We start from the raw sequence: 12,269 nt of genomic DNA, 5'->3' as shown, positions 1-12,269 counted from the left end.
CACAGGTCCAGGATATGTCTCATGCTTTTGTTTCTCCTTCCAAACTCCAGTGGTGAAAGGACTGTTCGAACAGTCACTTTGAATGTCAAGCTTCCCACCAAAGACAATGAGATGTCAGCTTATTTTTTTGCTTCATTATGTTCCAATGTTCATTAATAGGCCATGCTCCAAAACAAGACAAATCTCAGCGCCTGTTACGTCAAAGACGACACGAGCCTATGTCTTAGCAGACAAATAGGCCTCGCTCTTGGTGTCTGCACAAACCGCAATGCAACAGTAAGCAAAATGCAGTCTACAGAAACAAACAAAGCAAAACCATCAGTCTATTTCACAATGATAATGTGCTCATTGGACAGAATGTCAGCTAGCTAATTACTTAACACCAAAGTGGTTAATGTGTGAAGAATAAAATGTCAAGATTTGAGATTCTCTCTCATTTCAAACCATCATTAAAGCTGAAATTAGTTTCAAGTACAAAAAGTGTTGTTTATTTTTATTATGAACGTTTTTGTAGGAGAATATATAGAAGAGCAGTTTTTGTATGGTTTACACATGTTCTGATGAATAAGAGAATAGTGCAGTATGTAATACTACATGTATAGGATACTTTAGAAAATGAGGAGTGCGACTCATCGTCATCAGTCTCATGTTTAGGTAAAGCATTTAAAAACGACGTTCCGAGTTTACTTTGTGTTTACTTTAGTTGACTCCAGTGTCCACCTAGTTTTACCACAGCTTTGACCTCACCCTAAAGCTGACCCCCAAACCTGTACCACTCACAGCCAGAAGCAGAACAACAACTTGACAAAAATGGAAACAAACAGCCTCTTATAGCCCTTTCACTGGGTTACATATGTTCCCCATCCCATAAACAAGAGAAGTGGGGACTGATCTACTCGGTGCACCTCAACAGAAACATTTGCATAACATTTGGCAACTGTTTCTGACATGTATTGGTAAACTGCAGTTTCCATCCATCTCTCAGTGATCTTTACTCTCTTTGAAAGTGTGTAAATAATTTACAGAATTCTAATGGAACTATAAGGTCATATTGATTATGTATTACTAGATGTTGGATGTTCAGCTGACTGTTTTCCTCTGTATTGAAATATCATCATGATTTAGTCCTATTCAAAAAGCCAATGTACAACTTTGTAGTGGCATCAAGCAAAGGTGAAAAGTTTGACTCTGTTGCTGGAACCAAACTCAGGAAACTCAGCTCACCTAACCTCGCTTTCCAACCACAGGGGCTGAGAACGCAGCAACATATCACATTAAACAACGACAACAATCAACCACACACACAAAGTTCTGTTAAAAACAACATTATTTTTATTGATTTTTCTCCCTCTGATATATTTTATTTTTTAAACTTCACTTCTATAGATTTGGGGGAAAAATTGTCCACACACTTAGAAATGACAAAAACAGAGACAGAACAGAGATCAAATGAATCAAAAGAGTCATCATAATCATCATCGCTTCACTGCACAGAAATATGTCAAGATGGAAGACGACGCTGCTTGTGTTTCTTTGTTTTGTTCAGTATGTTATATCGATGCAACCTTGCAAAGTCAACACAGACAGAAATAATAATGTTGAGGTCTAGGGGTAGATTGAAACCAACATGCCTGCCATGTGAAGGTCAGATAATCCACACACACACACATGGACACACACACTCACAAATCAATAACACAGATTTACCAGGGTGGGAACCTGGCATACAGAGAGGTGGCAAGGCAGTAGGCAGCGGGATTGGCATAGGGGGGGGGGGGGTACAGGTGGCAGGTTTTCTGTTTTCTCCACAGAGAGGGAAAGGAGATGGAGGAGGGAGGAGGGAGGAGGAAGTGGGCCAGAGGGGCAACGAGAGAGAGAGATGGGCATGACATCTCCATAAGATGTCCGCAAACACTAACCAAGCATTCTAGAGTAGACTCATCCACTGGATTGCTAAGCCAACCTAATATTTGTTATTAGTTCTCGCACTGATAAAAATTACATTTGTCTTTGTTAATTGTTATTACCTGATTGTCATAGTTTTTCAGAAGTTTCAAAATTGTTCTGGTGAAACAACAGTGTCATGACAACACAATCTTATATTGTGTCATAAATTCAAATCTATACATCTCACATTAATAGGACAGTTTCAGACAGTTTGCGACTTAATCACACCGCACAGGTTCTCTCCCATTTTATCCTATGAACACAAGCCAGAACATCACTTGATGATGTCATTCGACAAGAAAAAAATATAGTTCCATTGTCAGTTTTCGCCATGGCAACCAATATTTACCCAGTTGATTGACAGGCCAAATGGCCGGTTTCTGCTGGTGACTCACAAAGGCCAAGTAAAGGGGCTCTCAGTGTTGGAGATGTTAGGCCGCTTCTAATGACTAAGGAGGCTGGCTGGTGGGCGCCTCCATTGTTGCCTAGTAGTGTGCAGACTCTCTTGTTGTTCCAGCTGTGGATGGACCAACACTGTTACACTGTTAATTAGCCACTAGCTACATTCTTAGAAAGGAGAGGGTGATTGACAAGCAACCATCTGTAGTCCCTGCCTGTTTGTGTGGATGGAGGTGGGAGTGAGTGACTGCTGCTCTTGCCTCTGTGGCTCGCAAGTATTACTTTAACCCACTATCCACACAAACAAATACTGTCAATGTTTTACATGGATAATAATATATCCTAATTAGAATTCAGAATAGAAACGATAAACTAACAAAATATCCACCTCTCTACATAAATGTATCTGTCTTTTTTTGTATACATTCTGTCCTTGTGTATCTATCAATTCAACTACTACCAACTTACTATACCTAGCTAGCCACCTCATTCAACTTCCAAGTTGATCCTCCAGTGAGTCAAGGCAAATATCACTTCCTCTGCTTGGCAACATGTAGTCAGCATGTTCATACAATAATGACCTATTTTCATCATGTAGCTAACCTCAGCCCAGCATGTTGTGTGTATCGATGCACTCATTAGTACAGCTAATGGAAATCTACTGGAGCTTAAACACACCTGCAATGTTGACTCTGCTCATAAGAATGGAACAGGCCTTTAGATTAGCTGGTGAACAATAGCTCATTAGGATAACACATTGTTATCTAGCTAGTGGGCTATGGTGTGAAGGACAAAAGCTGGAGAGACCTGGCTGGTACTACGGAAATCATTTATATATCAATGAGTCTGTCCCTCAATAAGACACATCTTCTTATGTATAACTGATACACAGTACCGGTACTGAAAATCTGACATAATTCTGATAATTTATCATGTTAGTTGAATATTGACCAAATACTCTCATGGCTACGGTTCTATTCCTCTTTATCTCATCTCGTTCTATTGTACATCCTATCGTTCTAGACTCTACTCCTATTAAAGAGTCGGCTGTGTTTGTCAGACATAAGCCTCTAGATACACAGTATCGATAGGTACTGACATTTCCAAAATTAACATTTGGTATCAATCATTTAATTGAGTACAATAATAAAATATAATGTACTATAAGGTGCCATTATACAGACAATTGTTAGACATCTTATTATCAGAAAGAACAAAATGAACAAAATGCGCCTTGACTAGCTACTCTTTCAACTGACATGAAAATAAAACTAATGACTCATTCTTCATTGTATGTTCTCTAAACAAATAGTTACCTTAGTTGACAATATAGCTCGGCCAAAATGTTTCGGAGATGGGGAGAAAATCAATGCGCAATTAGGGGTGTCTTGTATCAAGGCATGATAAATTATGCTCTCTATTCTAAGGCCTTAATATAGACACTTGACAATTCAGTCTTTGGGCCCTGGTAGTGAGCCTGGGGAGAAATTGCTCAATTTCAAGCGATCCAGTCCAATGTATCGATTAACCATTGCATTTGGAACTGAAAGTCTGTAAAGGAACTGTTTAATGTGGCGAGACTGGAATATAGTGCGTATAGTGATTCAGGATCTAACACAGATACACAACTTAAAAAACGAGTACATTCAAACGGAGACTGGGTGTATAGTTATCTAGCTTCTACTGCTCGTCTCCCGCTGTATTTCCATATACAACTAGACTTGTCATAAATAAAAAATACACCACCCAAATATGGTTATAATTGTCTTCAAAACATTTAAATAATCTCATATATAAATGAAGCAAGTTAGTTTATAAGTTAGTTAGTTAAGTTAGTTTATTATGTACATCAACATAAGCCAAAAAGTGCTGCTTAGCAATGCTCGAGTGGCGCCCGTAGAATTAGCATCGCCCCCATTTGTTGGGAGTGATGAACTACATGTAATGACACCACTTACGTCCATTAGAATCATACAGCATGTCTCTGTGCTGTAATTACAGGTCAAGCTATATGACACCACACCATATCAATAAAGTGTAAACGCTCATTGATAGGCTAGCAGATAGATTCATGAAATGCTGCCTGTACACAGACAGTGTTTGTGATCATTGCAGTGCTAATGCTATTAATATTACATGGTGTAATCATAGACAACGCTGTGGTATGTCTTCCTTCAGGAGGAACGACGCAGTGGCCATTTTAGGAATTTTATCTGAGCTGCTATCCTATCAAGTGTCTGCCTTGTCTTTTCTCGTTCTCCCCCATGGAGAGTTTACTGTCTGGTCAGAGTCATCCCATCTCCCTCTGCCTCAGACCTTTGTCTGTACCAGTCTGGGCTTCTTCCCACTGTGTGTGGAGGTCCTCTCACACCCATCGAGGAAGTGTATTCGCTGCATCCTTCCTTTTCCCATTTCCAGTCCTCTGATTAACTTTCACATTGATGAAGAACTCATGGAGACCCTCAAACTCATTTGGGGTTATTACAAATGCCCACCATACATATCGCCCTCCATTGCATGAATTTAAAAGCATATCCCCCAGCCTTTCCCCCAGCCTTTACACAAGATACAGCTTTTTGTTTTTCAAAATCCCCCCAAAACGAACATTTACATGCTTTTTTTTCAAACCCACATTGAGAAACATGACAGTTTCCTTATTTTCTTTTCATTTTTTCTTCAAGGACAGAGTATGTACATGCAGAAGTTTATTCCACTGATAAAATTGAGCTGGGTGCTGACATGGGACAGAGGATGTGAAAGAGAGAAGACAGACAGAAAGACAGCGTGAGTGAGAGAGGGGGATCGAAAACGACAAAGAAGGAAAAACAGAATCACTGACCAAAACAACCTGCTCTTGTGCTTGAAAATCGATACCCATCAATGTCCTGTGAGTCTGAGCAAAACAAGATGAACACAAGTGGGTCTGTGTGTTGCCCTTCAGACATACCAATGACTGACTACATTGCATAGAGCAACGGGCATCAACAGAACACATCTCACACTATATTCAGTGAGACAAACAGGTTTTCATTGACTAGCCTCCTGCTAAAGGGAACATTCACTCTTCCTAGGGCTTCACATCTCTTCATACATTAGCACACTTCATACAATAGTATTACTAAAACAGTTCCATTCTTGAATAGATTGTTAGGGGCACCCTTAAATATCATAGCACAGCTTAACCGGATTGGATGCCTCTCCTATATCTGAGTTAGCAGGTATGTTGCTGGTTAAAATGAAATCAAACAAAAAAAGATGACAGCTATTCGCAGAATACTGAATACAGATGCTGCATATTCCTGTAAGGTCACAGGAATTGTGGGTAGTGTGAGCCCATCTCTCCATGCAGGTTGGTTCACTATTGGGGGAGTTTGCATATAGACATAGACACAGCAGGACGTGACAGAGAAACAGCGGTTGGTTGGGGTGTCATCGAGCCTCACAGTGCACGTCTCGGTGGTTGATCTGTGCAGGGAAAGTGGCTGGATAATTGAGCCCTGGGGGGGGTTCAATCAGGGCCCAGGTGTGGTGGTTTGTGAGGACGCTCCACGTCTGCTTTACAGGGACGAGGGTGTCCTTGAGGAGGATCCTGTCAGGGGCCAGGATTGAACGTGATTTATGGGGCTTGTCCATGGCTGGCGGGAAGGACATGGGGGAGGCGGGGAGTGTAGGCCCCGTCACTTATCCAGCCACAGGTAGTGGCTAATTACATCTTTATCTCCTGGTGCGCCTGTCCTGCCATACGGGGGCTGACTGACTTACAGGGACGCTGCTTTACATACATCGCTTTAAATAATTTATCTATTGAGCTGGTCTGTCTGGAGAGTGACACGCTATGAAAGCTGGTTGAATATGTGTAATATGCTTTATACAGTTAACAGCATGAAAACAAAGGTTTAAATACATACACGTATACAAACAATATTACATTTCATTGACTGCGGACTCTTTCTGATGAAAAGTCTCCCTCGGGATCAACTTTGATGTGTTTTTAAAATCCTTGTCATGGCAAAAAAGAGCACAACTTGAAAACCTTACAACTTCGTCTTTTGTCGTCGTCGTTCAGTTCAATGAGTGTGATTTCTCCGAGGGATTGAGTACAAAATATTTTTAGCACACACAGCGCACACAGCGCTCCAGTCAGCGCTGGAGTAGTATGTGTTCATTTTTTTCTCACATGGAATTACTTTTCATATTCATTTAAATACTTATTAACATCATCAGTATTATTATCAACACCCAAAAAGTTATAGCAGTTTAACCTTGCAGAGTAAAACGGACAGGGGAGGAGGGGGAGTGGGAGGGAGGTTTCACGACAGGAACATCTCTAACCGGTACATGCTATCAACAAGCGACAAGGAAGGAGGATGACTGGTCAACGCCTTCAAAGCAGGAGACACGATTGTTATTTCTACAGTCCCTTCCTGGTTATGAAAACTGTAATAGAGGCTGATGGGTAATGTAGTTTTGCTGGATGTTTTAGATTTTATTAGCCACTACATTAGCCACCAACCAAGGAGGGTTGGATGTGGATAGACTGCCTCTAGTAACGGCATGGCCTTTGTACTGCATTATATTTACACACGGGACGGAGCACAAACCACCTTAACGATGGGGGGAGGGGGTGGGCAGAGGACAATTTTTCTTTTAAAGAGGGGTGGGGGGTGGATGGAGGGGGGGTGAAGTGGGTCTTCTCACATGCTTCTTCTTGGTTGAGATCCCAAAGGGGTGCACTAGAAGGGCAAAGGCTTTATAGAACCCCCACCGTCCACCCTTCATGTGTGTTTTGACATCATTCGCAGCAGCCGCATCATATACACTGCCACATGGTTAAAAACGGAATGAAATGGTACTTGTATGATCATAGGGTCAAATGTCACAGGACCGACGGGCCAATGGACAGCTTTCAACAAGGTCACGTGACCCTCATTAGAATAACGAATCATTTTCATTATAGAGTAGTTCCAACCATAAATAGTAGCGTTGTCACTCCTAGTTTCCAAACGTCCATGAACATTATTGTAGATCAGTCATGATTTAGATTTGTAATAGTATTATCCTGGTGTTAAATATCTGTTTTCATCGTCATCATCACAATTATCATTCTTAATAAACACATTATAGACATCACCATGGTGACCCTCATTGGAAACAGGATGAAGAGAGAGAGTGGTATGGTGATGTTGGCAATATAGGTAGCGAGGGGAGAGTTGGTGTGGGTGTGAGATGCGATGCGTCAATGGCTACTTTGAATAATGCATATTATTTTTGGTTCACAGTGATGGGTTCGTAATTAAATAAATTCCTTCTTCCTTCCACAGGCGGGATGGGACTTCCGGGAAAAGCTCTTAGACCTTCATCAGGAGAGAGACAGAGAGGCAAAGCCAAAAGCCAACACCCGCACTCACCCCCACGTTGACGGCCACGCCTCGTCCGTACACGGCTCCCGGCCCTGCATCAAGGGGCCCGGGAGAGAAGGACAGGCCCCAGAAGGAAAGAGGAAACCGAGGGAAATAAGAGTGGAGAACAATTCGTAAGGGAAAAAGGAAACAACCAGAGAAAACGTAAACTACAAGTAAAAAGAGGTAAAACATTTTGGGATGAAGTCTGAATGCAATGACAGGGACAGAGTGTAAAACCATCCCCGAAGCTATATTAGTCAGAGTGGTTCGATTTTCGGTCTGTGTCCCATTCGTACAGACGGTTCAGACCCAGCTTTTTCTAATGATGAAGGGGGAAGATTAGGCGAAAAAAGGAGAGGAGAAAGACAGATGATGGCGAGATAAGACACGAGGGCCGACAGAGGAGGGAATGGAGGAAGGCGGCGCAGAAGGATGTATGAGACTGGCTGGGGGTGAGTCATTGGAGGGAGACTTGCCGAGGAAACGGCAGAACAAGGGAATGAAAGAAGAGAAAGGGAGGAGATGAAGGGGCTCACTTAAGATGGTAATGTCAGAGCGTGGAAGGCGGGAGAGAGGGAGGGATAGAGGGAGCGAGAGAACACAGTGTTGGAAATCTCTCATCGGGGAGGGCTAATGCAAGACGGGAGGAGAGAGAAGGAGAGACACGACAACTTCCTGGGGTAACAGAACAGGACAGAACAGAGGGAGAAATGGAGGAGAAAAGCTCTTTGGTGTAATGGGGCGGTGAATAAAGAGATGGCAAGATGGAAGGAGGGATTGGGAAGGAGGGAGGGAAATGAGAAAATCCAGCACCGTGAGCAGGGAGAGGAAGAGAGATGGGGATGCCGTGTGTGACTAGGTGTGTGTTTGCATTGGTTTCCTTCTCTAAGTATGTGTGCATGCACATGTGACTACTTGTGTGATTGAGTGAAGTAGAATGAGCTTAGACACATGTATGGAAGTGTGTGTGCGTGCATGTGTATGTACAGTATAATATGTGAGTCTGTGTGTGTATGCATCACAGGAGGCTGCTGAGGGGAGGACGGCTCATAATAATGTCCGGAATTGAGCGTGGAAACCATGTGTTTGATGTATTTGATACCATTCCACTTATTCTTCTTCAGCCATTACCAAAAGCCCGTCCTCCCCAATTCAGGTGTCACCAACCTCCTGCGGTATGTATGCATGTGTCTGTGTCTGCATGTGGCTATCTGTGTGTACGTATGCATGCTTACGTATGTGTGTGTGTGTGTGTCTGAATGCTTAAAGAGACTCACGGAAGAGCAGCATGCTGGCGTTGGAGGCTCCCAGCCTGTTGGAGGCAAAACAAGTGTAGTTGCCAAAGTGTTTGTCCGTCACGTTGGTAAAGAGAAGCAGTGAACGCGTCTTCTCGTTCTTGATCCTCAGAGTGTTATCGCTCTCTACCGGCCTGATACAGAGAGAGAGAGGGAGAAAGGTGGGTGAGATAGAGAGAGAGGGCGGGACAAAGAGAGCGGGGGGAGGTAGATAGAGAGAGAGGGGTAGAGTGGGGGGATGAGCGAGCGACCGATGGAGAGAGAGAGAAATAACTTTGTTTATATCTGAAAGGATGTGTTAGCAATACAGGAAGAAAATCTACCGAACCTATTAAATCAAATCAAATTGTATTTGTCACATGCGCCAAATACAACATGAAATGCTTACTTACAAGCCCTTAACCAACAATGCAGATTTAAGAAAATAGAGTTAAGAAAATATTTACCAGGTAATTTGTACATGTAGGTAGGTGTAAAGTGACTATGCATAGATAACAAACAGCGAGTAGCAGCAGTGTAAAAACAAAGGGTGGGGTGGGGGTGGGGGTGGGGGGGTCAATGCAAATAGTCCGGGTGGCCATTTGATTATTTGTTCAGCAGTCTTATGGCTTGGGGGTAGGAGTCTTTTGGACCTAGACTTGGCGCTCCGGTACCGCTCGTCGTGCTGTAGCAGAGAGAACAGTCTACGACTTGGGTGACTGGAGTCTTTGTCAATTTTTTGGGCCTTCCTCTGACACCGCCTAGTATATAGGTCGTGGATGGCAGGAAGCTTGGCCCCAGTGATGTACTGGGCCGTACACACTACCCTCTGTAGCGCCTTACGGTCGGATGCCGAGCAGTTTTTATACCAGGTGGTGATGCAACCAGTCATGTTGACCAGTTTTAAGGTCTTGCTCACATCAGCTACGGAGAGAGTGATCACACAGTCATCCGGAACAGCTGGTGCTCTCATGCATGCTTCACTGTTGCTTGCCTCGAAGTGAGCATAAAAGGCCCGTCTGGTAGGATTCAATCGTAGTCCTGTATTGACGCTTTGCCTGGTTGATGGTTCGTCTGAGGGCATAGTGGGATTTCTTATAAGCGTCCGGATTAGTGTCCCGCTCCTTGAAAGCGGCAGCTTCAGCCTTTAGCTCAGTGCAGATGTTGCCTGTAATCCATGGCTTCTGGTTGGATATCGATGCACTTATTGATGAAGCCGGTGACTGAGGTGGTATACTCCTCAATGCCATTGGATGAATACCGGAACAAATTCCAGTCTGTGCTAGCAAAACCGTCCTATTAGAGAAAAAGTGAAGGAGAAGGAGGAGGTATTTTTCTTACCTGCGGTCGTCTCTGTACCACTCAAAGGAGGCTGTGGGTACTGCCATGGCCTCACAGCGCAAAATGGCCGTCTTGCCCAGCTGGGCTGGCATGTTCTTCACGTCTGTGATCATGGGAGGGTCTGAACAAGGAAGAAGGAGGGAGAAGTGAGAGAAATCTTTAACATATGTACACAACGATAGTGATTAAAAGTTAAGCTCAGACAAAGAAAGGCTCAGTGACCTTCAAGGCCGAGAAAGGTTGAGGTTGATAAATACATGACATATAAAATTATTAAGACATACAAACGTTTTAGAACACCTACTCATTCAAGGATTTTTCTGTATTTTTTAAATATTTTCCACATTGTAGAATAATAGTGACGACATCAAAACTATGAAATAACACATATGGAATAATGTAGAAAACAAAAAAGTGTTCAACAAATCAAAATATATTTTATATTTGAGATTCTTCAAATAGCCACCCTTTAGCACACTCTTGGCGAGTGGTTTGCTGATGTCAACATTGCGAACAGAGTGCCCCATGGATGCAGTGGGGTTATGGTATGGGCAGGCATAATCTACGGACAACGAATACAATTGCATTTTATCGATTGGCAATTTGAATGCACAAAAATTCCATGACGAGATCCTGATGCCCATTTTGAGGTCCATTTTTTAAAACGGTATCTGTAACCAGTCATGTGACATCCATAGATTAGGACCTAATGAAGTTAATTCAATTGACTGATTCCTCATCTGAACTGTAACTCAGCAAAATATTTTTAATTGTTGCATGTTGCGTTTATATTTTCATTCAGTATAGTATTATCTTATGGGAGGTATACTATGTGTGGGGTGTCTGTGTCTGTGACTGTTTCTTTGTCTGTCTGTGTGTCTGTGTATGTGAGTGCATGCGTGTGTTTTGTGGTTTATAGGGACACTCACAGTTGACGGTGACCTTGACCTTGCGTATGTCGGGCTGCGTCACTCCGTTGTTAGTGATGCACTCAAACTCTTCCGCCTGATGCCGCTTGATCTCTGTTATGTCCAGGAACTCCCCTTCACTCATTAGACCATCTGATTGGACAAAGGACAGGGTCAAATGATAGAGGTCAGAGGTCATCACAGGCTGAAAAGTGCGTTTGTTCAGGGTCGATTAAATCAATTAGTGTGAAAGTATCAATTTTTTCCCGCTAGATGACACTGTTGCTAATACTGCCACCACACACAAATAACTGCAATAGTGTTGCGCTCCACTTTCTGGAGAACAGACTTTTGAAATCAGTGGAATGCCCGGTGGAAGCAGAGTATGATAGCTAAGGAGGTGGAGAAAATTCTAGAGTTTGATTGCAAATATGCGAATGAGGTTGAAAAAAGAACACACAGAAAGAAGCCTGTTGTACGAAACCCCTGTCTACAGTCTGCAGAAAAAAAGGCAAACTCGACTCCATCATTCATTGAATCAGATGGCTCATTCATCACAAAACCCACTATGTTGCCAACTACTTAAATTACTTTTCATTGGCAAGATAAGCAAACGTAGGTATGACATGCCAGCAACAAACACTGACAGTACACATCCAAGTATATCTGACCAAATTTGAAAGACAAGAATTGTACTTCTGAATTCCGTAAAGTCAGTGTGGAAGAGGTGAAAAAAATGTGTGTTGTCTATCAACAATAACAAGCCATCGGGGTCTGACAATCTGGATGGAAAATGACTGAGGACAATAGAGCACGATGTTTCCACTCCTATTGGCCACATCTTCAATTTAAGCCTACTAGAAAGTGTGTGTCCTCAGGCCTGGAGGGAAGCTAATGTAATTCCGCTACCCAAGAATAGTAAAGCCCCTCAAATAGCCGACCAATCAGCCTGTTAGCAACCCTTAGTAAACTTCTGGAAAAAATTGTGTTTGACCAGA

At 42.7% G+C, this 12,269-nt stretch overlaps 1 protein-coding gene across 1 annotated transcript in view; it reads right to left on the bottom strand.

Moving 5' to 3' along the window:
* Positions 1 to 1,309: 1,309 nt before the first annotated feature.
* The window catches only part of LOC139564020 (igLON family member 5-like), a 153,689-nt gene continuing 142,729 nt past the window's right edge, over positions 1,310 to 12,269 (bottom strand). Inside the window, exons 5-8 of the mRNA XM_071383173.1 lie at positions 11,293 to 11,424; positions 10,364 to 10,484; positions 9,026 to 9,177; positions 1,310 to 7,798 (exon numbers count right to left, since the gene is read on the bottom strand). Of these exons, the coding sequence (XP_071239274.1) occupies positions 7,695 to 7,798; positions 9,026 to 9,177; positions 10,364 to 10,484; positions 11,293 to 11,424 (509 nt within the window). The 3' untranslated portion in view covers positions 1,310 to 7,694. The remainder of the gene's footprint in view (positions 7,799 to 9,025; positions 9,178 to 10,363; positions 10,485 to 11,292; positions 11,425 to 12,269) is intronic.

The sequence above is a fragment of the Salvelinus alpinus genome, chromosome 35 (assembly GCF_045679555.1).
Source record: "Salvelinus alpinus chromosome 35, SLU_Salpinus.1, whole genome shotgun sequence".
Taxonomy (NCBI): domain Eukaryota; kingdom Metazoa; phylum Chordata; class Actinopteri; order Salmoniformes; family Salmonidae; genus Salvelinus; species Salvelinus alpinus.
Note: the sequence above shows the minus strand (reverse complement) of the source record. Positions and strands in the feature narration are given on the sequence as shown.